A 26,971-nucleotide genomic window follows, 5' to 3' on the forward strand; every position below is an offset into this window, starting at 1 on the left:
TCATACTTCTGACACCAATAACTGTTTAAAATATATTGTTAAGATAAATTATTTAGCTCACAATCAAGAAACATTTGTGCTGACATCATCCACTTGTAGCAATCCTAAACTAATGCCTTGCATCCCTGTGATCCAGGGAAATCTCATGGCCTCACAACTGCTGAGGCTCATGTTACTGATTAGAGCAGTTGCAACATTTCCTACCAAGTGTTCCAGTACTCAATGGAGAGTAGGGATGTGCATGAACCTGTTCGGACATTGAGCTGGGGGGTTCGAAGTTTGAAGCGGGGAGTGCCACTTTAAAGGTAGGAGAGGGTGCACTTACCCCTCCCCCTGCTTTCCCCCCGCCGGCGGTTTTCCATAAAAGCCTTCGGGGCAGCAGTGTACCTCCCTGCCGCCCCTTCCCCCTCTTCAGCTGGAAGTGGCTGGAAGTACCGGGTGCGTGTGCGCACGCCAGACAGGCGTGCACGCGGCGTGCACACACATACCTGATACTTCCGGCCAGAGAGGGGGAAGGGGTGGCAGGGCGGTACACTGCCTCCCCAAAGACTTTTACAGAAAACGAACGCTGGCTTGGGGGGGGGAAGCAAGGGGAGGGGTAAGTGCAACCTCCCCCACCCTTAAAGTGGCACCCCCCCCACCCCCATCAAGCCACCCCTGCCCGGTTCCATGCACATCACTAATGGAGAGCAGTGTTAGAATGTCGATTCTTGACTGCCAAAATCGGAAGAAGAACACTGTAGAAATCCTTCGGTTTGACATCACTTCTTGAATAAAATCAGGGGCCATAATTACTTTAAAAAAAATAACCTGACCAGAAAATGAAATTAGTTCTTATATTTACTCATGTTTTGTATGGTTCAGTTAGAATTGTGGTGTTTTACCTCAGCTCTCGAAGCATTTCTGTTTTTTTCAAGAGTGGCTGAATCCATTGTTTTAGCTCAAGACTCGGATTCTAATTAAAATCATTAAAATTTGTTTTTGGACTCATCTGAACTGTGAAACTTCAGCTCAACTGTTTGATGCCTTGATCTGTTTGATAATATTCAACTGTGTAATTTAGTAAAATTCAGGTTTAATTTATTTATCTTTGATCATGGAAATCAGTGTTGCATGGGATAGCACACTGGGGTGGATATATATATTTATATCACTCTTCTATAATTTTTATGCTTTGTCCTCTTATTATAAGCTGAATTTACTTGGAGAGGAAGATACTTCTTAGCTAGAAAGTAAAGCAAGTTGATTAAAGACACAATCCTGTTTTTAAAACCAGAATCAAATATTGACACTAAAATATAGGTAGCATCCAGAGCGGTGCTAGCACAAGCCATTTCCCCCACTCCTTCTTCATTGCAGCCCTCCCAAACTGTTCCTGAAAGTTGAGGCAAATGGCATGGAATGTGGTGTGGGTGTCTCCAGAGGGAGGAGGGAAATCCTCAAACTGGGTGGAGACATGTTCCATGAGTGGACTTGCAGAATACGTGTCAACGCAATTTCTGAGGATTCCCCGCTCCCCCTGTAGCCTCCAGTACTATTGCCAAGGGTCCCTCAACCCTCAGGAATGGCTTTTCAGGAGACTTGGAGCTGCAGTGAAGGTGGAGGGAAGAACAGCATGTGCTAGTTAGTGCTGTTCTTGATGCTACCTGGAGTTTCCAAAGTTCTAGACAGCAGCATTATAGTCATACTAGTATTTTAATAGCACTTCTGGATTTAAGTAATTGTCCGTGATAGGAATGAATGTGGAATTATCTGATCAACTACGCTGATGCTACATAGCCTGCATGTGCTGCCTCCTTAGAAATCAGTCCCGCAAGCAGAGTACGCCCGCGTCAGTCGGGCGATAAAAGTTCCTATTTAGAGAAGGAGAGAAAAGCCTATTGCGTCCTTTGCGTCCATAGCGCCAGTTCGGGCAGTGACTTTGCACAGAGAGGAGCTCTGCTTGCGAGCTCCTCTCTCCTTCTCTAAATAGGAACTTTTATCGCCCGACTGACGCGGGCGTACTCGGGTAAGAAGGTCTCGGCAGCTGGGAGGGTGGTCGGCGGCGGCGGCCGTGGGGGCAATTACATGGGCCGATTTGGCCCTTAATCATGGGGTGTGTGTGTTTTGGTTCAAAAAGGAGGACTCGGGCAGCTGGGAGGGCAGGCGGTTGGTGGCGGCCACCGCGGGAGCAATTTATTGCTACGACGATGGGGACATCAACCGTCGTTTGGGGCACTTCAGCTACTTTGGCCAACATGGCCACCCGTGTCTGGGCGGCCGTATCTTTCTCACCGGTTCTGGGCATGCGCTCTGCGCATGCCCAGAACTGCCGAGAAAGACACGGGCGGCACGAACACACGCCCAAGCCTTTTATTATAGAGGATAACTCATCTGTTAGGAGTTTGCATGGAATCTGCCTTTTGGATGTAGAATGTCAGTGAAGTATTTATTTTGATACAGCTCATCCTATCCAAAGGAATCTCATAAATAGCAATGTTCGATTAATAAAGCCCACTGTCATTCAAGCGTTCCCTGTGCCTGCCCAGCTTTCTTTGCGCCAGTGCTGGGTCAGGAATTAAAGAACTAACTCTCTCTCTCTGTCTGCAGTCATGTACTACTACCTGTGGCAATTGCCTGGCTGGGATTGGCTGCCTCTGTGTGGTGGGAGGAGGGAAAGGACCTCTCCAAGGTTCCAATATTTCTGAAAGCTCAGGCCTACATACTTGCCACATAGATGGCAAACTTAAGATTTATATTTATTGTTTATTTTGCATTTATGTACTGCTTTTCAGGTGGACTTCCCAAAATGATTTACAGAAAACTTAAATAAAGAACAACACATCAAGCCATACATTTACATCTATCCATGGGCCTTGTTCTCACTTCTTTCTTTTCTCCTCCCCCAGAGCAAGATGGTCCCTGGTCGCTCTGTGGTGGCAGTTGGGGGAGAGAGGGGCCACTTCAGCTGGAACAAAGGAGCTGGATGGTGGCTGCTCCCTAGCCTGAGTCTCTCTCCTCTCCTCCGAGCAAGATATTGCTCCCTGGTGAGGTTGTGATTGAACTTAGGAGTGGAGGCAGTGGCCCACATGTAGGTAGGTGGAAGAAGGGCTCCATGTTTGAAGGGAGCCTTCAGTGTAGTTGTGATGAGGGCTTTTCTTGCAGCTGGGTATATGTGGAGGGGGAGAAGAGAGTGATTTTGTGTGATCCTCAGGGATATATTCCTGCAAGCAGAAAGGTCTTTTGCAGTGAGGATAGAGAAGCAAAAATAGTCCCCGCCCCCATGCATGCCTGGCTGCAGGAGAAGCCATCACTGCAGAACCATTGAAGGCTCCCTACAACAGTGTAGTCCTTCTTCCACTCACCTGTTGCTACACAGTATGTGGGCTAGTGTCTCTGGTATCTTGAACTTAAGACTACTATGCTGGTATACATTTTAATCAGCAGGTTGAACATGAATGCCATCATGGAGTAGACCTGGGTCAGATGTTGGAGGATTAGCATAATGTGCTTCTGATTCCCTCCCTCCACCAGAAGGGATGCCCCAGCATTTTGACTGTCATCAAAGGAAGTCCAACAATGTAGCCTCAAAGTTAAAACAGTGTGAATGATTGCTACTAAGTCCAAATCTGAGAGGAGAATTTGATGTGGCAAATCTGTGATTTGAGTTGGTGTGGGTAGGAAGTGTCTAAAAGAATTCTAAAGCTCCGCTGGGCAAACCATGCATGAACTAACTTAGATCTTTGGTTCTGTCCAAAATATATCTTAATAAACAAGAATAAGATTTAATGAATAGTAAAACATTGGAAACTTGAATAATGTGATGTGATATCCATGGAGTATTGTGGGGTGTGTCTAACTTTTCAATTAGGAAAACATATTGGCTTTTATATAATAGAAATATTATTCATTCTTCTTGTGCGCAGATTGGCAAAAGAAAAGATTATGTATGAAAAAGAAGCAAAACAGCAAGAAGAAAAAATTGAGAAGATGAAAGCTGTAGCAGCAGATGACTATGGAATTAAAAAGCAGGTAAACAATTCAATGGCTCTGAAAATACATGTTGACTTGTAAACGCTTTTAACTAAAAGGTCTTTTGTGATCACAAAAATATCAAATTCACATAATGAACTTGTCCAGACAAGCCAACAAACTGTACTTTATTGGCATATGTATAACCCAAAGTCTCCTGAACTTGTATTCTCCCGCCCCAGATCCCCCAGGGCGAGGAAACATCTGAGCCTGAGGCTCACTGCAGCTTCTCCTTGTAGCACTTAAAATCGTAGCTTAGTGTTGCATCTGAACTGACCCATTATGTGGGACTGGTGTCTCCTTGTCCTGGCGGTGCTGTATTTCATTCTTTGTGCTTCTCCTTGTCTCATTTGCCGTGAAGCTTCTTGCTCATATCTACTCATGAGCAGCAAGATGCTGTTTCAAATCCTGCTGTTGCAGAGAGATTAGAGTTTGGTATATGTGCATCGAACTATGTAATCTTCTGATAAACAGTAGAATTTTGTATGGAGAAGAAATAATTTGTGATCAGATACTACATGATAGTTAAACATGCACACAAAAGTCTGCTTGCTTCCTAGTTTTATACAGTGTCCTTAAAATATTTAGGATGTTTTCATTTCAATTTGAAGGGATTTTTCTGAAGCTGTGATCCTAAGTTCATCCGCTTGGAAGTGATTCCATTGAAATCAAAGACACTTCCAAAAAAAGTATATTTTTGGTTGAGGTGTTCTGCCTTAGGAATGTTGAAAAACTGTTTATAGCTGCTCTACGTGGAGTCAGACCACTGGGCAATCTGGGTGAGTGTCGTCTACATTGACCAACTGGTTCTCCAGGGTTTCAGAAAGGAGACTCCACCCCTACCTGGAGATGCCAGGTATTGGACCCATGACCTTCTGCGTTCAAAGAATGTCTGCTGCCACTGAGCTATGGAATTCTGTCATATCCAAGCTCATATTGCTGTACTCCCTGTTCCTTGTGAGGATAATAAGGTGACGATTACAACGTTCTTAACTAGAACTCAGATGATTTTTAGTCTACTTTCCAATAGGCTTTTGCGATCACCTGGCTTTCTGTGTGTGTGTGCGCGTGTGCGCGCGCGCGCGCGCACGCGCATGCCATCAACTTCGCAACACCTGGACCAATATGAACCAAATTGGGTCTAGTTGTAGGGACACCTCAATGGCATAGTTTTGATGATGCCATCCACCCCTATCCAAGATGGTGGACGCATAAACATTTGAGGCGCAAGTGGGCTAACTTGTGGACCATTTAATCTATTTGAACCAAATTTGCTACAGCTGTAGGGACACAGGGATGCCCAACTGGCATGGTGTGTGATGATGTCATCCACTGCAGTTCAAGATGGTGGCCGCATGAACATCTGAGGTGCAAGTGGGCTAATTTGTGGATTGTCTAACCAATTTGAACCAAATTGGGTACAGTTGCAGTGAGTGACACACATGGACACCTCCAATGGCATAGCTTGTGATGATATCATCCATGCCAGTTCAAGATGGTGGATGCGTAAACATTTGAGGCGTAAGTGGGCTAACATGAACCGCTTAACCGATTTGAGCCAAATTTGCTGCAGCTGTAAGGACACATACGGACCCCTCAATGGCATAGTTTGTGATGATGTCATCCACCCCAATCCAAGATGGCTTATGCATGAACATTTGAGATGCAAGAGATCTAACTTGTGGACCTTGATTTGAACCAAATTTAGTCCATTTGTGGAGACAGTGAAAGGAAAGTAGGCTGATTAGTTCTTACTAGAACAACTTGTTGGTTTTCAGTCTTAAATGCCTCACATGAAAGTCAGTCTTTTACATATTAGCCCCCTTCAACAGTGGCATCAGGTGGGGGGAATAGCAGGGGAGGCAAAGTAAATTCTGAGGGGACAAGCTCTGTCTCTCATATGAAACCATCCCAAGGAGAACAGTCTTTAGTTCATATTAATATTCCAGTTCTAAACAGAGAAATAACTTGTAAGAAAAGACATTGGGTTGTATCCATAGTTGTCTGCACAGAAGTGCCCTTGCACAATGGAGCTTTTCTAACTCGCCTGCCCTAGTAACCCCCTGTGCTCCCCCCCCAGCCTCTTCTGAGGGCCAGGAGACCCTCTAGAAGGGCTTTGGATGGGATAAGAGAGGGGGAAATTGCTGAAAATCAGGTTAGGCACTTTGCATGAGATTCACTGGTTGAATTTCTGCTTGTTAAGCTGTTAAAGCTTTGGGATAATGGTAGGGAGTAAATGACAACCATAGGTTTTGAATTGTGTTGGGATTTCTGTGAGATATGGCTTAGTAAAACAGTCCATATGACCACTGGTGTAGTCGGGGGGGGGGGGGGGACCTATGGTCACCGACCTGGGACTTCTCCAGTTCTCTGGACAGGCCCAAGCTCTCTCTGGCATTCTTCCCACCCCTGTGGCTTCTGCCGCTGATTTATTTCTTCAGAGGGGGCTGATTTGTTCTGTCACTGGCATGCTGGAAGCCTTCCTTTCCTTAGCCAGTGGCAGCCCCTATCCCTGCAGAGCTCCCCCTGCCCCATGCTTGAGTTAGTCTCTGTATGCCTTTCTCTGAGGGAAAGAGAGGTTTTCTTTTATCCTTAATTTGGAAGCCACTGTTGGGAGTGGGGTTTGGTTTAGTTTTAAAACTCTTCAATTTTCCTAGAGCAATAGGAAAGACCAAGTCTTAGTATGCCAGCATTTGTGTGCAATCTTCTTCATTCATGTAGTAATAATGTGCCCAATGCGTTTCAGCTGTAAGCTTTCTTCAGGGACATTTATCCAATAATCTTATAGGAGATCTCTATTTAAAAAGAGGACTGTGGGACGCTTTTTAAATAGAGATCTCCTATAAGATTATTGGATAAATGCCCCTGAAGAAAGCTTACAGCTGAAACGCATTGGTACATTATTACTACATCAATAAAGAAGATTGCACACATTTCCCAGTATCCTAAGACTCAGTCTTTGCTATTGCTTTTTCATTGGATGCTTCCTATTTTATTTTATTTTATTTTATTTTTATTGCTGTTTTTGATTTTATGCCTTTCTGGTTTTGAGTTGCCTTGTGGTGACTGATTGTGGGGATGGGTACTAAATTGTTTGCTGGCTTTAATCTAGTTTGTGGGTTTTTCTTCTCTCTTTGTCATTTATATACTGCTTTTCAACAATAACAAAAAAAAACTGTAAATAACAGCAAAACATATAAGAATATGGTTCACTGCCCTTGGAATAGCTCACAATTCTGTTGCAGGGGCAGTGGGGGGCGGGATGGAGTGGAGAGTCCTGGATTTTTATAGTAGCTTGTACACAGAGTTGATAAAAGTATGTTTGTTTTTAAATGGCCATGGTGATGTATATAACTTGTACCAGATAGGCATGATATACCATCATGTGTAAACTCCATAGTTGACTTATCCCACAGGCTGAAGTTCAAGATACTAACAGTATATTTCCAGTATATTTCTGAGTATTTCTTTACTCAGAAATATGTTCTGTTATATTCCATGAAACTTACTCCCAGGCAAATGTGTGTAAGATTCTTGATGGAGCATTTTTATGCCAAGAACAATTATGGGGAAAGCTTAGACAAGAATTGTTGTTGCTTGGGCATTGTTTTGGTAAGGTATAATTCCCTTCCACTTGCCTGCTCATCTCCGGTAGTCACAAGAAAGGGCAGGATCTAAATATGACATTTTAAGTTATAAACACTTTTGTAGTCAATCATTAAAAAACAAACCAGTGGACTGATTTACATCAAACTAAACACACAGGGTCTTGTTCTCACATGTGAAATATTTGTAATAGTAATTATTTTGTAATCCAATGAAGCCAGCCAAGGCCATTGTGATTCTGGAGAGGAGAGCTGGACTTCGTTAGCAAACATACATTGTCTCCTTTGCTAAGCAAAGTCTGCCTTGGTTTGCATATATATGGGAGACTACATGTGAGCACTATAAGATATTCCCCTTATGAGATGGGGCCATAGCTCAATGGAAGAGCAGCTGCATGCTTGCGTGCAGAAAGTGAAGAAGCCACTGCCAGTCAGTGTAGACAATACTGAGCTAGATGAACCAAGGGCCTGACTCTGTATAAGACAGATTACTTGAACTATGTTCCTCTGACTGATGCAAGCTAATTAATTGGGCAGAGGGGGCCCATTGCTTCTTGCTTCTGTATCTTTGAGGTAGGGCAAATTAATGTGGGGAATGGGCAGGTAGTTATGGCATGTATGAGCTGAATGGGCAGTAAAGACCCTAAAGCCTGTCCTGTTTGCTAACTATATAACCTGCAGTATTATAACTCTGGAGTTGGCTTAGCAGAAAGGTTTGAAATGGCATGCAGAATGTGGCTTCTCTGGTGTTATGACATTTTTCTGCCATGAGTAACATAAATTGTTGGCTGGACCAATTCTCAGAATTCAGTCTGGTGGCCATCACCACATCCTGTGGCAGAGAGCTCCATAGATTGATTATGCTCTGTGTGAAAAAGTACTACCTTCTGGTGGTCCATTTCATGCAATGACCCCTGGTTCTAGAGTTGTGAGGAAAAAAATGTCCTCTCTCCACCCTGTGCATAATTTTATAGACCTCTATCATGTCTTCCCTTTATCTTTGAAGAAAAGGGCAATCTTGGGCAGGTTTATTTTTAGAAGGGTGTTGGGTTTTTTTTACAGTCTGCATGTTACTGCACAAAACAACAAAACTGCATTGCATTAAAAATGCAAATAAAAATGCAGATATAGTGGTATTGTGGGGTATGGCCATTTGGGGTGTGTGGCTGTTGGGTTGCCTGTGGGGACTGTCATGGAGAGTACCTGCACCTCTGAATTTGACTATACCACTGCATATGATTCAAGTCAAATGAGTTCACCAAGACACTTCAGGGTAGAGAGGCAAATGAGGGGGAAGGAATAAGGGAATCATGGATATAAGATATCAAGCTGAGAGTGGGAGGAAAGGAACAGTGAAGAGGTAATTGAGGGTGAACCATAGAAGTGTGGTGGGGGGAGATCTACTATACCTATACACAGGATCATATTTTCTAATTCTGTATTCAACCTGGAATGACTGAGTGACTGAACTGTGAGTGAGGAACATTCAGTGTTCCCTCTAATACATGCCTGCACTCCCAATTTTTTTGTTGTCCGCTCAGTCAGTTTTAGATCCCGATCAGGTTGAATCAGAAAGGCCCCACTCTGAATGCACGTGTGCACACACTGCCTTGATACTCCCACCCTGAACAAAACTCATTCCACACATAGATGAAGAAAATTAGAGAGAAAACTGGGCACATTTATTTCTCTATCTTGCATTCAAACTTTTGCAAATCCTGCCTTGTTCTGGAGAGTTTAGGGGCTCCAGATCATCTGAGCCTAGAAGACAGCCAATTGGAACAGGAGGCTAAAACGGGATAAGAAAATGTTGGACTGCTGCTGCAAAGGGGACGGGGGAAGGCACAGTCATGCTAAATGACTATGCCTTAAAACTGTTAGTTGCAGAGCTAACCAGAGAGATGGTGAGCTTGGACTTAATCCTGAGTGGTGCCCAGGATCTGGTGCGAGATGTCAGAGTTGCGGAACCATTGGGGAACAGAGACCATAGTATGATCCAGTTCAGCTTATATGCAAGTGGAGCATTGCCAAGGATGTTCAACACTGATGTATTGGACTTCAGAAGAGCAAACTTCTAAAAAATGAGGAGACTGGCAAAAAGGAAGCTGAAAAGGAATGTCAGGAGGGTCAATTCACTCCAGAAAGCATGGAACTTACTTAAAACCACAATAGTAAAAGCTCAGTTAGAATGTATACTAAAAAGGAGTCAAGGTACTACCAAGTTCAGGAGGACACCAGCATGACTAACAAGTAGTGTCGGGGAAGCTATGAAAGGGAAGAGGACTTGGAAGTCCTGCCCAAGTGAAGAGAACAGAAAGGAACATCAACTCTGGCAAAAGAAATGCAAGGAGTTAATAAGGGGTGCAAAAAGAGAGTTTGAGGAGCACATGGCTAGAAGTGTCAAGGGGAACAACAAAAACTTACTTAAATATATCAGCAGCAGAAAACCTGCCAGGGAGGCAGTCGGACCCTTAGATTATGAGGGCATGAAAGGGATTATTGAGGAGGATAAGGAGATTGCAGAGAAGCTGAATGAGTTCTTTGTATCTGTCTTCACGGCAGAGGATCAGTGTGCTCTCTAATTTTTTTCCATCTGTGTGCGGAATAAGTTTTGTTCTGGGCAGAAATATCAAGGCAGTGTGTGTGCATGTGCATTCAGAGTGGGACCTTCCTGATTAAACCTGAGTGGGATCTAAAATTAACTGAGCACACATCAAAAACTGTGTAGGCACACGCACGCTTTAGAAGGAACACTGCAGAGGATACTGACCATATACCCTCTACAGAACTGAGCTTTTCAAGTCGGGAGGACCAATTTGAGGTGACATGAGAGGATATTCTAAGGTGTCTTGAGAAACTAAAAATTAACAAATCTTCGGGGCCGGATGGCATCCACCCAAGCGTTCTGAAGGAACTCAGATGTGAAATTGCTGATCTCCTCGCAAATATATATATCTTGTCCCTACAGTCAGGCTCTGTATCAGAGTACTGGAAAGCAACTAATGTAATTCCTATTTTCAAAAAGGGATCCAGTGAGTTCTGGGAAATTACAAGCCGGTTAGCTTGAATTCTGTGCTGGGTAGATTGATTGGAAAGCATACTTAAGGACAAAATTGTTAAATACATAGAAGAACAGACCTTGCTGAATTAGAACCAGCATGGCTTCTGCAAGGGCCAATCTTGCCTCACTAACCTTTTTGAAGTTCTTTGAGGGTGTCAGTAGGCATGTGGATAAAGGTGATCTGTTTGACATAGTACACGTGGACTTCCAAAAAACTTTTGACAGAGTTCTTCACCAAAGGCTCCTGAGTAAACCAAAGGCTCCTGAGGTCATGGAATAAAGGGACAGGTTGATGTGTGGATTGGTAACTGGTTGAAGGACAGGAAACAGAGGATAGGAATCAATGGACAGTTTTCACAATGGAGGAGAGTAAGAAATGGGGTCCCCCAGGGATCTGTACTGGGATTGGTGCTCGTTAATTTGTTCATAAATGATCTAGAAGATGGGGTAACCAGCAATGTGGCCAAATTTGCAGATGACACTAAACTATTTAGGGTAGTGAAATCAAAAACTGACTGTGAGGAGCTCCAAAAGGATCTCTCTAAACTGGGTGAGTGGGCAACAAAATGGTAAATGCAGTTCAATGTAAGCAAGTGTAAAGTGATGCATATTGGGGCAAAAAACCCAACTTCACATATACACTGATGGGATTTAAGTTGTCAGTGACTGACCAGGAGAGAGATCTTGGGGCTCGTTGAAAGTGTTGACTCAGTGCACGGCAGCTGTGAAAAAGGCCAATTCCATGCTAGGGATCGTTAGGAAGGGGATTGAAAATAAGAATGCTAGTATTATAATGCACTTATATAAATCTATGGTATGGCCATGTTTGGAGTATTGTGTACAGTTCTGGTCACCATGTCTTAAGAAGGATATTGTAGAATTGGAAAAGGTGCAGAAGAGGGCAACCAAGATAATTAGGGCCATAGAGCACCTTCCTTACAAGGCAAGGCTACAGCATCTGGGGTTCTTTAGTTTGGAAAAGAGGCAACTACAGGGAGACATCATCAAGGTATATAAAAATTATGCATGGAACAGAGTGAGTGGACAGAGAAAAATTTTCTCCCTCTCTCAACACTAGAACCAGGGGCCATCCCATGAACTGGAAGGTCGGAAAATTTAGGACCAACAAGAGGAAGTACTTTTCCACACCGCACATAATTAATCTATGGAATTTTCTGCCATGGGATGTGGTGATGGCCACTAGCTTGGATGGCTTTAAAAGGGTCTTAGACAAATTCATGGAGGACAGGTCTATCAATGGCTCCCAGTCTGGTGGCTATAGGCCACCTCCAGCCTCAGAGGCAAGATGCCTCTGAATACCAGTTGCAAGGGAGCAACTGCAGGAGAGAGGGCTTGCCCTCATCTCTTGCTTGTGGGCTCCCTAGAGGCAGGTGGGCCACTGTGTGAGACAGGTTGTTGGACTAGATAGGCATTGGGCCTGATCCAGCAGGACTGTTCTTACATTCTTATAAAGAGGCAGTTCCTGGAATCTTTGATTGGAGTATTATTGTCTTTACAACACCCGAGACTTTTCCTTCAGACTCATTTTCTTGTTGCCTCAGAATTATCCATGTTGTTCCGCCCTCCTTTCTTAGGCAGAATGTACCAGCTGACATACTGCACAATGTTAGGCACATGGTGGAATGTAACGTTTGTTGTGTTGTGTAAGTGCAAAAATGGCACAAAAAGAGTTGTGTGATGGTACAGCCCTTATAAAGCAGCACCAATGCACCACTCATTTTTTGCGTTTGCACACAGCGCTCTTGCACAGCTGTGCAAGCATTACATTCCACTGCATCTAATGTTGTGTGATATCTCAGCCACCAAGAGGTTTATGAGGGTGGATTGGCCCTTTTGCTGACAGTACTTTCTTCTTGAATTCTGACAGTGCTTGAAGAAAGCCACCTTCACCTGATTGTAACTGAAGCAGAAAGCACTAAGTAGTGATCAGTAAAAGAGTGAACCACTTGCTCATGTACCATTTAGTACAATGGCTGACATCCAGACTAAATTACTTATGAGTAGTCCCATTGAAAATAACTGGTCAAGTTGGTAATGATGAACTTGGCCAGTTAATTTAAATATGACTACTTGTGAATAGTTTAGTCTGGATTTCAGTCATTATGTCTTCAGCTCTTGAGTTCTAACCAGCAGCAAATACAAGCAGCATATCTAGGAAAGGCTGATCCAATTTCCATGTTCTTGTATTTTAAAAAAGTTATGTATAGGTTAAGATTTTCAAAAAGTTTTATCAGTTATTAAACTCCCGCCTTCCACCATTCCCATAGGTGGTACAGCAAAGCAAGGATAATGAATGTCGACAGACAGTACTGTTCCCTTTGTCCCCATTCAAAGTCCGCCTGAAATTCTTATCATTGCTGTAAGAATCTTCAAGCTTAATAGAATTGCTAATTGATTTTCATTTCTAACCTGGCTGGATACATTAGAGACGGCTGTTTACACCACTCTGTCAGTGCTTGAGTTTCAGGGCCAAAAGCATTCCATGAAATAAAGTAGAACGGTTTTGCATCCAATTATAAAATTGTCTTTTGTAGATGTATGCAAGATGTTCAAATGCAGTGGGGTGCCAGACTGGTAATTTTACTCAAAGAGCATGGTGAGAATAATCTCTTTCCAAAAATGAAGCCCAAGGATAAGTAATAACTTTTTATGCATGGTAAGCATCAAAAATATGAGCCCGCTGGTCTTTGCTTTTCATTTTTCTTTACCTTTGTCTTTTAGTCAGAACCTCCTGCAGTGAGCAGTACAATGTGATCAATAACTCAATAACTTTTTTTCATGCGGTAATTATCTCTGTGTGGTATTATCTGAACACTGTTTTTATTTATTATCCAAAAGATGCTGGAGATATTTATATAACCAGCTGATCCCATTTTGGACGAAGCTGTTTCTGACAGCAGGGGAAATAGTTTATATTAAATAGTTTTAAAAAATGTTTCATGGAAAGCTTTTACCAGCTTTTGTTTTGATTATAAAAAAGTATTCTAGAGTACTTGTGTTTTTAAAAATATTACATTATCTACACATCAGTATATATGTACATTTTAAAGCAGCATTGTTTAAACACTAAAGTTGTATGAGAACATGGAGTTGTTAATGTACTTCATGAGTTTCTATTTTGCAGACTGAGATCTTGCAAGAATCTCGAATGATGATTCCAGATTGCCAACGCAGACTAGAAGCAGCATGTGCAGATCTTGCTCAGATATTAGTAAGTACAGAAATATAATTTCTGTAGGGCTGTCAACCAACTAATCAACTAAAATGTCTTCTAACTAATCAATCAATGAATCTTGTATAAATCTCCTTATTACCAGCACCTCAATACAGGTGCCTTTTTGACATACTGAAGGAAGTGTGGTAACTTAATCAAAAGCTGTCATTTCTCCTTGGAAGGAAAGGCCTTATTTAATACTTCCTTTACTTTCTGTTAATACACAAACCAAAATAGTCTAAAAAATAAACAAATGTGCCCCGATTTTTCAGCTACATTAATTTTTAATTTCCCCCAGAAATTAATATGCTACATCTTGACAAAAAGTTTTCATTAGTTAATCTAATGTCTAAAGTGATTAAAGCTTACATCCTTACACTTCTGCTATGTGTCTGTACTGGTGCAGATGGAGTAGTCTGGGGAGACCCATGTTTAAATCCCCATTCCGTCATGAAGCTCACTAGGTGAATTTGGGCCAGTTGTCAACTCTTTCATTTCAACCTAGGTTTCAGAGTTGTGAGGATGAAATGGGGTCATGAAGAATCATGTTTACCAGCTTGAGCAAGAATAAGCAACAGATGTAAAAATAAACATGCAGCCAGTCATTTTACCATAACTTAAAATTTAGTCTACATTCTCTGGAGCATTTCCGCATCAGCCTTAATTGTGATTAAGGGATATGTTGGTACCAGTCTTAGCCATGATTAATGCTAATCTGGGTTGCATTTTAACCAGGATTTGGAATCTGCTTCAAACCTTGGTTTCAAATTCCAGTTTAAAGGAATCGTGTTTTTCATTAATCATGGTTAAGATTTTATGCCATTGTAACCTGTTGCTGGGGAAATTAACACTAGATTTTTGTGGTAAAGTGGTGAGCTGTGATAGGTCTGCACTGGTCCTTTGTGTGCTTTATACTCTTAGGATAATGAACCAAATTATGTATTTGCCAGCTTGCCTTGGTTTCATTTATGTTAATCTACTCCTCCATCATGGCTAAACTTTCCTCTGATTGTTGAGCTTTTATACTGTACTAGTGTTTTGAAGCCCGTTATAATAACGGGCGCTAGCCTTTTCCTCTCCCTTTTATTTTTATTTTTTTAAATGCTGCCTCCGCCGCTGCCTCTGAAGTCCCACCCTCCCTCCCTCCCAACTTCCGAAACCACCTTACCCTGGCCCGTGACAGTTGAGCAAAGAAAGTCCTAAATTGAGGAGGGAGAGAGGAGCTCGCAAGCTGTGCTCCTCCCTCTGCAAAGGCTCTGCCCGAACTGGCGCTTGGGGTGGAAAGGACGCCTCTTGCGTCCTTTCAGTCCCAAGCGCCAGTTCGGGCAGAGCCTTTGCAGAGGGAGGAGCACAGCTTGCGAGCTCCTCTCTCCCTCCTCAATTTAGGACTTTCTTTGCTCAGCTGTCACGGGCCAGGGTAAGGTGGTTTCGGAAGTTGGGAGGGAGGGAGGGTGGGACTTCGGAGGCAGCGGTGGAGGCTGCATTTTTGCTTTTAGTGTTCTTCAGCCTTCGCTCGGCCCCCGGTCCCGGCCTCCGTCTCCCTGGGCGGGTCTGGACCTCCGCCGCCATTCCCCCTCCCGCCACCCACCGCGGCCCGTGTCTCCGGCCGGGGCGGCCACCCAGGGCTCCAGCGGGCCCGCCACCCACCGCCGCCGCCCGCAGCTCCGGCTGGGCCCTCCACTCCCTGGGGCCTCTCCCTTGCCGCTGCAGGTGTCCTCTGGCCAAGGCGGCGGCGGCCAGTGTTCCCCGGCGCCGCTCACCCAGCTTCTTCGGGGCGGCCGCCTCTGGCCGCCCAAGATGGCCACCGGGTGCCGGCCATTGTGTCTCCCTTGCCCTGTTCTGCGCATGCGCTCCGCGCATGCGCAGAACAGGCCAGGGAGGCACGGACACCAAGCGTTTTATTAGAGAGGATGTGAATCGCATAGGTTGAAACTTCCTATATTTTCATACAAATTAACAACCACATAACAAATATGTTATTGAATCTAGAAAGAAGTATTTTCTATTACAGCAACTTTTTTTTTTTTTTAAGAAATCATTCTGTTGAAGTACTTGACGTGGAGATGGCAATCATTGAGGCGAGTCTCACGATCAGTGACACTCACCGTAAGGGGGTTTGTGAGGAGAGTGGGCTCTCCCTACAAACCCCGCTCTCCCCACAGATGATCACAGTCGCAACCCTGGGCGGCTGGATTGGCCGCCCACGCGACTGCCAGCTCTGTCATGGAGCCGGTGGGGGCTGCAGGGAAAGGGGGCCGCACAGCCCCCAGAAGTTCCAGGATGCCCCGCATGAGGGCGTGAAGTATGCTGGAGAGACCCCCAAGCCCTAGAAGTTGCTTGTAGCCTCCTGGCCAGGGGTCTCCTCATGTGTTACCATGCCGCGGAGCCACACTGTGGCAATACACAATCAAAAAAATGGGGTTAGCGGAGTGCTCGCTCCGCTAACCCCGTTTAAGGGGAGGGGTATTCAAGTGGCTTACCCACTTTGGGGAAACCGGGCTTGCCTGCGAGCCCAGTCGTTCCCATGATCCATGGAAAGCAGGCTAAACTCCCTTAGTCCGCTTTCCACTGATCGTGAGAATACCTCATTATCTTTCTCCCTGCTGTTCATCTCTTCCTCAAAATTACTGTTCCAAAGTTTGTTAGGCTACTAGATACATTGTGTGCACTAGTACAAATCTTCCCAATGCTTTTGAAGGTTTTCCACTTGGCTGCTTTTTCTATTTTCCCCTCTAACTCTCCTTCCTGTATAAAGCTAGTAAGCTGAGAAAGGTCAAGTTGGGAAAACCAGCATTCACTCTCTGTCATAAGCTGCCATCGTCTTGGGAAATGTTTCTTGAGGTGGGGCACAAGGCATCATGGGTTTGAATCATTGCCAGAAACTTTTTAATACATATTGGCCTTTCTTCTTTTTTCCTCTAAAAGGAAAAATAGTATTTATTTATTTTTGCATAAATGATTAGGTGGCAAGCTGCACAAATCCTGCAAGAGCAATACCTGGAGCTGCATTATGGTAGTCCTGAATAGGGGTGTGCATAGACTGGTTTTTGCAGTTCAGTTTGAATTCAGGCCAAATTTGAACTGAACCGCTGGTCCATTCAGTTCAGTCGAACCAGTTTTACAGTCCGAGGGGCGTTGCTTATAAAAGGGAATCTTGTGAGGATTCCTCTTTACCAGCAAAGTGGAATCCTCCCTTTAAAAGGCTCCTAGGGGCATGCGGGGATGGGGGGAAGGAGGGCATCTTTTAAAAGTAGGTGCTGCACACATACATGGAGGCTGGAACCCCACTGCCACCACCAGAGGATCAGTAAGCACCTACTTTTTAAAAGTGCCTCCCCGACATCCGGCTGCCCTTAGAAGCCTTTTAAAGGCAGGATTACCCTTTGCTTCTAAAGGGAATCCTCACCAGACTCAGTCTAATTTGATCATGGACTGAATTACCTTTCTTGGAGGCCAGTTCGGTTCCTGGTTGAACCATTGAATCGGCCCGGTTCATTGCAGACTGGTTTGTGCACACCCATGGTCCTGAAGCTTAGCTATCCAGTTGCATTGTTAGCTCTACTTGGGCTGAGCAGTAATAAGTTGTATTAAATTATTGGACAAATATATTATTTGTTTATTGAGTTAAACATTTCCCAACAGCAACTCCTGTAGTTCTGTTTTGTTTGCATCAGATAGTTTGTTTCAATATATTTATATCCTACTTTTCTATATGGAACACTCAGAGTGGCTAACAGTCAGTCATAACACACAAAGCTTTAAGGTACTTCAAATAAACGTATTGAAACATAACTGAAAAACAGATAACCTATCCAATAGATCATAAACATCTAAAATGCCACAAACTTAGGTTGAAGGCTTGCTGAAATAAACAGGTGCCCATTGAAATGCAGGCAAAGATGGAGTCCTGTGGATTCCTCGTTGGAAAGCATTTCACAATCCAGGGGCCACCACAGGAAAACGCCCTGCTGGTACGCCTTTGAAATACAGCCTAAGGGGTGTCATGCTCTATAATGTGTTAATGTAAATATCTGTATGTTTTTGCTGAAATTGTATTTACACACTAGATAGGTTTCCAGTCTAGATGATGTATGACATAGTGGCTAACAGACTATGAGTCAGGAAGTCTCTGGTTCAGATCTTCCTCTGCCGTGAACTCAGTAGGCCAGCCACAGTCTGATTCATCCCTCCCCTCCCCACCCACCCCGCTCACACACACCCCTCCTCAGCAGTATGGAGAATGTAATACCTCCCAGCCCTACAGAGCTTGGGTAAGGATTACAGTCAGATGATGCATATGAAGTACTTTGATATATATGGAAGTGTCACATAAATGCTTGGTAATAATTGTTTCATTTCTGCCCTGCATGTTTACTGCAGCTCAGAGGTGATTTTGAACACCTGTGGTATGCACAGGGCTTCCTGTGTCCATCTTGTAATTTAGTAACATCCATTCTGCATGTCACTCAAGCTTAAATCATCTGGAAATTTGCTTCATGCATAGTAGAACCTGGTACTTTGATGTTGTACATTGCATTTTGCAAAAGGGATTGGCAGCTGCAATGTACTGTGCCTCTACTTTTCCTGCTGCCAAAAGATGCTTGGATGGGGGATGGGGGAAATCTGTGAATCTGAAGTAAGGATTGCCATTTTTGCCCCCCATTTTGCCAAATTTAGCTCCAGTTCCTGTTATAATGGGAAACATTGAAAGAAGGAAGTTTGACTATGCAGGTGTTTATATGAAGATGTAACAACCATTTGAGGCACAGCTGAGGTGCATAGGAGTACAGAATTCAGTTCCAGTTCTATGGGGCTATTGATCAGATTTATATTGTCTCAGCTTTGAATGAAATTTAGTTAACATGCCTTGTACAAAGTAGAAGCAAGTCCACCCAAAATGCATTATCCTCGTCTGTGATTACAGGCCCTAATTTACACTTACTAAGGTGAATGGCAAAAGCTTAAATAATTGTATTCATTGTATCTGCCAAATGAAAATTGTCTTATTTTAGATGCAGAAGTTAAAATGTTGTGAAGCGGTGGTAAATTTCCTGACTAAAATTGCTAGAGCTACTGTTGTAGCGGGGAAATGACTTGATTAGCAAGTCAGAGGTTGCTGGTTCCAATCCCTGCTCGTATGTTTCCCACACTGTGGGAAGCACCTATATCGGGCAGCAGTGATATAGGAAGATGCTGAAAGGCATCATCTCATACTGCGCGGGAGATGGCAATGATAAACCCCTCCTGTATTCTACAAAAGAAAACTACAGGGCTCTGTGGTCGTCAGGAGTCGACACCAACTCGACGGCACACTTTACTGTTGAAGCTACTGTTGTTAGGATGTCAGCCAGTGTGCTGAATAACCTAGGCACCAGTTTCCTTCCGAGAGGATCTGAAATATTTTCAGTACCTTATATTCTATTTAATATTCAGCATTGTAAGTGGTTATAAGGGTCAGGTTGTCCTAACCCTCTACCAGCCTTAAGACCAACTGCTGCTGGAAATTTGCACTCGCCTCATCTCCCAGTACATGAGAATTGATATCTTTTCTGGGTGGATGCAGAGGACTTTGATTATCTTAGAGGCAATGCATAAGGGAACTATTAGAACTTCAGTTTCTTTTTAGTTTTTTCAAAATACGTAATAGTGACTGACATCCAGAGCAGCCAGCTAAAGATGCAGTAGAGCTACATTCCCATACAGAGAGGCTGCTTTGAACTCAGGCAGTGTCTTCCAGAGCGGCAGAGTATGCTGGGCGGGGTTGAGGGAAAGGTATATTCGCTGTCTTCCTTCCCCGAGTGTTGTGCGGCCCTCAGGGATATATTTTGCTCCCCCATGCACATGCCTTGCTTTCCAGAAGACACTGACATTTTTGGAGCTGCATCTGCATCCATACCTGGTTGCTCTAAATGTCAGCCTTTAATTTTATTTGTCAGCCATTGTATTGTACATACCATTAACAGAATGTTTATGGTATGGTAAAATATATATTACATGCATGTCCCTTGGCATGAATGGCCACTTTCTTCTATTCCCCGCTTCTGTTCTCCCTTTTCTGTAGCTACATGAAGTTGTTTTTGTGTAGTTTGTCTGGCCTCTTGCTTGAATGCCAGCATACTTTTAATTAATTGTTTCATATTTGGCCCCATTTTGTGAATAAAAATGGAACCAATGGAATTTTAGTCAAAGAATTTGTCTCCCAATTAGTCTTGCATAGTTTGGAAGGAAAAAAAGATTGGTCTCCTAAAGGTAATAAGCTAAATTTTTTAGCTTTGTGCTAACTTCCGTTGTTGCTTCAAAGCTATTTTTGAGACTATTGATGACTTTATCCTAAGTATTCCTTTAATAGGAAAATTGCAGACATAATGATTAGACCAGAAAAACTCCATATGCCTTGATTTATTATGCATGATTCATCTACTTTTTGGCTGACTTTATAAATCCTACAGCTCTTTTTATAGAAAGAAAAGTACCACTTCTTTGGTGGAATAAGTTTTAATAAATGCTTTTTAAAAAAACTTTAGCTGTCGGGCACTGAAATGTAAAAGTTTTGCCCATTAAGTCAGTCAGTTTGATGCAATGCCCCCAAAGATTCAGTCCTTGTAGGATGGCGGGTATGTATGCAGTAACTTAAAACAAACTTTCTCATTCTCAGATAAGCTAAATGTCTGGGGGGCTTAATTTTTAAAATTAATATTTAGTTTGTTTACTTTCAGGAAAATGAAAAAGAGTTGGAAGAAGCTGAAGAATATAAAGATGCACGTTCAGTACTGGAGTCAGTAAAGTTGCAAGCCTAGATTTCTCTTATCTATGCCTTGGTATTGGGTCCATTGCCACTGTTCTGTAATGTTTGGCCATTGCTGAATTGCTTAAAGTAGTGTTAAGAGCAACAACATGCTAAGAGGATCATTTATGCAATTGTGAATGTTCAAGAAAAAGAACAAATTATTGAATAAAACCATCGTCTCCAATTTGTGTGTGTGCATTTTGAGTACAGGTAGAACACATTTAGTTTATAAATCTTTTCAAAATTCTATATCTTTCCTTGAAGTCTAAAGCTAAGGTTTTAAAGTGCAACAGGAGTGGGAGTTTATGAAGAAATTCCTAGAACTGAGTGTAAAAGCAGAGGCTCTCCTTATAGTCCTTTTTCTGAATGAGACTAGAGTGATCACACTCCCTGGTGGCGCAGTGGTAAAACTGCCGCCCTGTAACCAGAAGGTTACAAGTTCGATCCTGACCAGGGGCTCAAGGTTGACTCAGCCTTCCATCCTTCCGAGGTCGGTAAAATGAGTACCCAGAATGTTGGGGGCAATATGCTAAATCATTCTAAACCGCTTAGAGAGCTCTGGCTATAGAGCGGTATATAAATGTAAGTGCTATTGCTATTGCTATTTGGAGTGATTTTTTTAAATTCCTTTTTTGAGGTAGGGTTATTGGAATTGGGCATATATATACTGTACGTATGTCCAGGATTGTGCTTGTGAGCATCCTTCTTGATGGGATGTATGGGCAAGCAGTGTTGATACCATTGTACTGGCACAAAAACTGGTAGCATCTTCACTTAGAAACCTGAGTTTTGCTGGAAGAATCCTTTGTTCCAGCATGAGAGCTTAATATCCTCTCTCCAAACTGAATTTCCCCCCTCTGTGAGGCAACATTCAAGTACTTGGATAACTGTAAAGTTACAAGCTGACATAACGCTTGAATGTTGCCTCATAAAGTGGGGAAGAAGTTCAGTTTGAAGAGAAATGCTTAAGCTCTCATCATGAAACAAATGAGAAAATCAGTTTTTATTGCATTATTAAAAATTGTGTGCAAAGCTAGCAACTTCTGAAGGGAATATCTTGGTAGCAGGCATCTTGCAAACAAGATGCCTTGCTAATTGATGCACTAAGTCTGTCCAGCAAATTTTCAAATAACATTTAACTAGATGTGGTGAGAGAGGCTGGATGTCTACTCGTTTCCTTTACATTGGTGGTCTGCCACAATCCTAAGGTTGTAACTTTGTGCATTGCTAAAGCTGTGCACTTAGGCATGTTTGACTACCCAGAAATATGTGCTGCCCTCCTCAATGAAGAGCCTGAACCTTCTTACAAGTTTGCTGATTGGCCAGCTAAACAAACACAGGAGCATATCCTTCTGTTTGTATCTTTCATTAGCTATGTAGTCCATATGTTGTGATGTAAATGCCACAAAGGTGACACTCTTATGTTTCCTTAATGGGCTCTCTGATTCTTCATTCCGCCATTGTGCAAACTATTAGTCAAACAGCACATTAGAGCAATGCACCATTAAGAGATACTCTTAAACCAGGAAATCCTCTTTCCCAGCAATGTGGGGCATCTATTTGCTGCCAATATCTTCAGGGTTCACCTGAATGCACTCAACTGCCATGGATTCAGAGATTACTGGCAGATCATGAGTAGCTGACTGGTCAGCCTGGCAGGCCCCTTGCCATGTGCTAACCTTCAGGGGTATTTTCAGCAGGAAAGTGGTGCAAGGGAAATGCTAACCCGTTGCCCAGTGTGCTGCAATCAGTCAAGTCCCACAACTCTCAGGGACAACTCTCAACTCTTCTGGGAGGCTGCAAAGGGAAGGGTGGATTGCCAAAAATCACTTCTCTCTGCACACAGCTCTTTAGTTTGAATGCTGACTGGAGTCATCAAGTAGTCAAACTGATTCTAAACCCACATCAAAAATCCTACTCAGAGAGGAATATTCAATGAACTGGAACAGAACCCCAGACCTAAACTCCTTTGTCTCGAACCGGAACCAGAAACAAACCTTTGTATGTAGAAAGTGGTAATCTATTCAAAATAAGTGGTTCAGTAATCAAGCATTCATCTTTCAATTATATAATTTTAGGTTCCTGTTCTAATCCTGTTTATGTATTATTGTGTTTGATTTAATAAGAAACTTATTTAATTTTTCCCAAAGTAAAAAAATTACTGTGTACTATAGAGTTTCATTGCCAGATTGAGTTTGATATAATATTGTACAAAATGTATCAAAACTGGGTGAATGGAAAGTGGTAACTTGTTGCCCAGTGTCTGAACCACTCTAAATTGAATCAAAACATTTTCAAAAAATAGTGATGAACCGGAAATGAACACACATCTTAATTGTTCAGCATTCCCTGAGTGCCATATGGAGACTATTATTTTGAACCATTCTGTGATGCATTTCCTAGGAGGCAAATGATGATAAAAGGGCTGCCACAAATAGAGTTTCTTTTATTTTTGGGAGCAGGCGTTCCTTTGCACTGATTGTGTTCACATCCAAAATTTCTAATAATCACAAACTGACTGACTTTCAACTGGCTCTTGCAACAGATGTTTTGCTCTCCTCTCATCTGAAATGTGAGGAAACCATTTTCAATGTAGTTTGCTCAATTTTCATTGTATACATGACTTAACAAAACCATCCGGTTTCATCTAGCCCCTAATTTTACACTCACAATCTTCCATAATATTTTAACGTTTTTCTCTTGTTCACCAGTAATGAAAAATTGGTGGGTGTTTTGTTTTTTAAAGAGTACAGTGGACTGGACAGAATTTCACAGATGCATGGTGACTAGTGTGATTTTAAAAAGCTAATTGGATCTTACCGTGTCTATTGTATTTTCTAAAATGTTTGAAGCTTGTGGGGTTTTGTGTAACAAGCTTACATTATATTTGGCATTTGTAAAACTATTAAAAAGTAGGTTGGCAATATTTTGTTGGTTGGTTAGATCAGGGCTGCCTTTTTCACAAGTGTACACTTTCTGTCACAGAGCTTCAGCTTGGGTACCCTGCTCACTTACACATGCATGCTCTCTTCCTCTCTGAAATTTAGTTATGAGAGGCTCCGAATCCCCGCTGGTATGTTTCCCAGACTATGGGAAACACCTGTATCGGGCAGCAGTGATATAGGAAGATGCCGAAAGATAACATCTCAGACCGTGTGGGAGGAGGCAATGGTAAACTGCTCCTGTATTCTACCAAAGACGATGACAGGGCTCTGTGATCACCAGGAGTCAACACAGACTCGACGGCACACTTTACTTCAGTCACTGACTCAATACAGAGTATTGCTCATATGCACCCCATTTGGGAAGGAGATGGGTGCAGGAAGGCCTACTATGAATAGGGCAAATGCCACTTATGCCTCCCTGCCCCAGACCTATGCTCCATGTACCTCTCACAAGGTTTTAAAAATGCCCCCCAGGGTTTGTGTAGATCCCTGGGCTAGATTCAAAACATTTTGCTCAACCAAAAGGATGAACTGAAATGGTCAATAGATTTAAAACTTAGATTATTTTTAAGATGAGTACTTTTTGTAAGTATTTACCAAGGAAAAATCATTGATGGTAAGTGCCTTCATAAAAGGTAATTCATCCTGGATGTGAAAGAGGGAATTGGATTCTGTCTTCTGTAACACATCTAGTTGCTCAAAACAAAGTGCCCCCTTCTTCCCTTTAAAACTCTTTTTCTCATATGAAAATATAATGAATCACTATTTCCTTAATCATGCCGCAACCTTCTTAAAAAGATTGTTCTTAAAGAGCATGAAAATGTGAATTGGGATATTTTTACTGGAGGGCTCAGTTATACTGTAGATGTAGAAAGTAAATTTTGTGTCCTGCCCTTGAGGAAAAAGTGGGTCTTACCCCGTTGTGAGCAGAAACTAATTATCAGAGCATGGTTCAGCTTTTGCTGGACTGAACCCTTTCAGAGACTGCAGGAGAGGGAATGCATCTTTGAATGCTCTGGTATTTCTCCACCTATATAAAACTAGTATATTTGAGTCCTCACAGTGCAATCACATGCATGTTTACTCTGAAGTAAGTCTCATTGTGTTAAACAGACGTAGACCCAGGTAATTGGGCATAGCATTGCTCCCTCATTACATCTTCTATCAAACACCAGTTTTGAATGTATAGGGAGATTGTTTAATAGTGGAGCATTCCAACATGACATTTCATTGAGAGGCAGTGTGGTGTAGTGGTTAGAGTGCTGGACTAGGACCATGTTGACCCGAGTTCAAATCCCCATTTAGCCATGATACTTGCTGGGTGAATCTGGGCCAGTCACTTCTCTCTCAGCCTAACCTACTTCACAGGGTTGTTGTGAGGATGAAACTTAAGTATGTAGTACACCGCTCTGGGCTCCTTGGAGAAAGAGCGGGATATAAAATGAAAATAATAATAATAATTAATAACTAATATAATTTCCCACATGCAACTTGAGATAATATATTTCAGCAAAAGCTATGCTAGATCAGTGCTCCAAATGATTTTGGTTTTGGTCTCTGATTTTGAGTGGTTGAAATGTGTGCAAGAATGAAAAAAGTTTTATAGCTTGTTGCATGACAATATGTTGTAACACCTCCCCACCCCCCCAATCCAGACCTCTGTTCCATGTACCCTTTGTTGGCAGCTCAAACCTTTAGGAATTAAATTAAGGACATTGCAGTGAAAATAGTGCTATTCGTAAACCATTGAAAAGCACAGGTATCCCCAAATATCACTATCTTGTCAGTTATTTCCTGCATCCTTCAGTCACTGCCTGGTGGGACCATGCTTATTCCTAGCTTTTCCAGAAATAACTGTATTAATATTGTGTGCAGTGACCCCTTTAATTCTCCAACCCATGCATCTAGTGAGTGACTCTCTTAGCTGCTGCTGCTGCTGCAAGAAATAGATATACTTACAGACATGGCCTGCTTCCTCAGAGTGTGGTCTCTTCTGGAGAAGCAGTTGTGAGTCCTTTAATATTCCCACACGTTGTTTCTGAAAGGCGCATTGCACAAGTATGCTCCTAATTCAAGCCTAAAGCTCTGTCCATTCTGTTTTAAGTGGGCCCATATAAGAATTCATTATTCGCTTTGAAATTAACACTCCAGAGCAAGCATAGGATTTTGGCTCAATTGTTCATAGTATTGCTTATTTTTGGTCGATACTTAAAACAAACAAGACAATCTTGGCTTGAAATGTTGCATCTGTTTCTCAGGTGGGACTGCAGTTATATAGAAACTGCTTTCTCTGTAAGGATTCTTCAGCATTAATCATGGCAATGTTGCTTCTAAGGAGAGCAATGGGAGCATGAAACAATCCATTTTGTTGGCAGCTGTTAAAGGGCTAGATCCTAGATCAGGAAAAGAGTGGTCGCCCCTTTCTCTGTTCCCTTTCTCTGTTGCTGAAACTTGGTCTTGCTTGCCTGCTATGTGGAGGTGGCAGGCTGTAGATCTGAGAGTGGGGCAGCTGTGTCTGTCACAAAAGGAACTTTTTGAAGGAGTGCAAAAATGACATGGCCATTTGCCCCTGGGCATGTTCTTGAAGACATTTCCTCTTCCAAATGGAAAGTTGTTCGTGTGTGTGTCACCCTGATTTCATTGCAACAGAGCATGTGCACCAGAACATTCTAATGCATTGATCGTGCCCTAATTGGGGGGAAAGAGAGAGCTGAGCAACAACCAAGGGTGTCATTTCACTAGGGACAGAGCCAAGAACCGCAGCAAGATGCAACGGCCTGCTCTTGGATTCAAGAGTAAATTGTGAAGAAAGAGAAGAGTGAATATATGTTTAAAGAGCATTTGTTGTGCTCCTTAAATTTCAAAATTATGACAAGTTAATAGTCCATGTTCAAGCAACATTTTTCTGGGCCTGATGCAAACTTATAGCATGAAAATGCCTTCCTTCCCTGCAGTTTCCTCTTTTAAGAAAATAGGAGGATGGAGTGGCTCCTTTTGGTCCTTTTATGTCTGACCACCTGGTTTTTCTTTATATCCAGTCACAGCAGTAGAGCATGTATGTGTATTAATTATACATGACTACAAGTGTCCTTTAGGCACCGTTCCCTCTTCTTGGAATCTAGTGTGTGTTGCCCAAATATCAGTGGGCCTTCTCTAGGGCCCGCTTTAATGCCCTCCCATTAGCCCTATTAAAATATCTCTGTCCTGCAACATTTGTGCCCTTGTGGAAACAGTTGGCCACATTCTTCTTCATTGTGTTTATTATGATTTGCGCCATCAACTAAATTCACCCATGCTAAATGATCTTCCAGGTCAAACTGACATTTT

General features: G+C 42.6%; 1 protein-coding gene across 1 annotated transcript in view; it reads left to right on the top strand.

Annotated features, from left to right (window-relative positions):
* The window catches only part of TBCA (tubulin folding cofactor A), a 48,941-nt gene extending 25,316 nt beyond the window's left edge, over nucleotides 1–23,625 (top strand). Inside the window, exons 2-4 of the mRNA XM_053296269.1 lie at nucleotides 3,906–4,011; nucleotides 13,823–13,909; nucleotides 20,629–23,625. Of these exons, the coding sequence (XP_053152244.1) occupies nucleotides 3,906–4,011; nucleotides 13,823–13,909; nucleotides 20,629–20,709 (274 nt within the window). The 3' untranslated portion in view covers nucleotides 20,710–23,625. The remainder of the gene's footprint in view (nucleotides 1–3,905; nucleotides 4,012–13,822; nucleotides 13,910–20,628) is intronic.
* Nucleotides 23,626–26,971: the final 3,346 nt, after the last annotated feature.

Source organism: Hemicordylus capensis, chromosome 2, assembly GCF_027244095.1.
Source record: "Hemicordylus capensis ecotype Gifberg chromosome 2, rHemCap1.1.pri, whole genome shotgun sequence".
NCBI classification, from domain to species: domain Eukaryota; kingdom Metazoa; phylum Chordata; class Lepidosauria; order Squamata; family Cordylidae; genus Hemicordylus; species Hemicordylus capensis.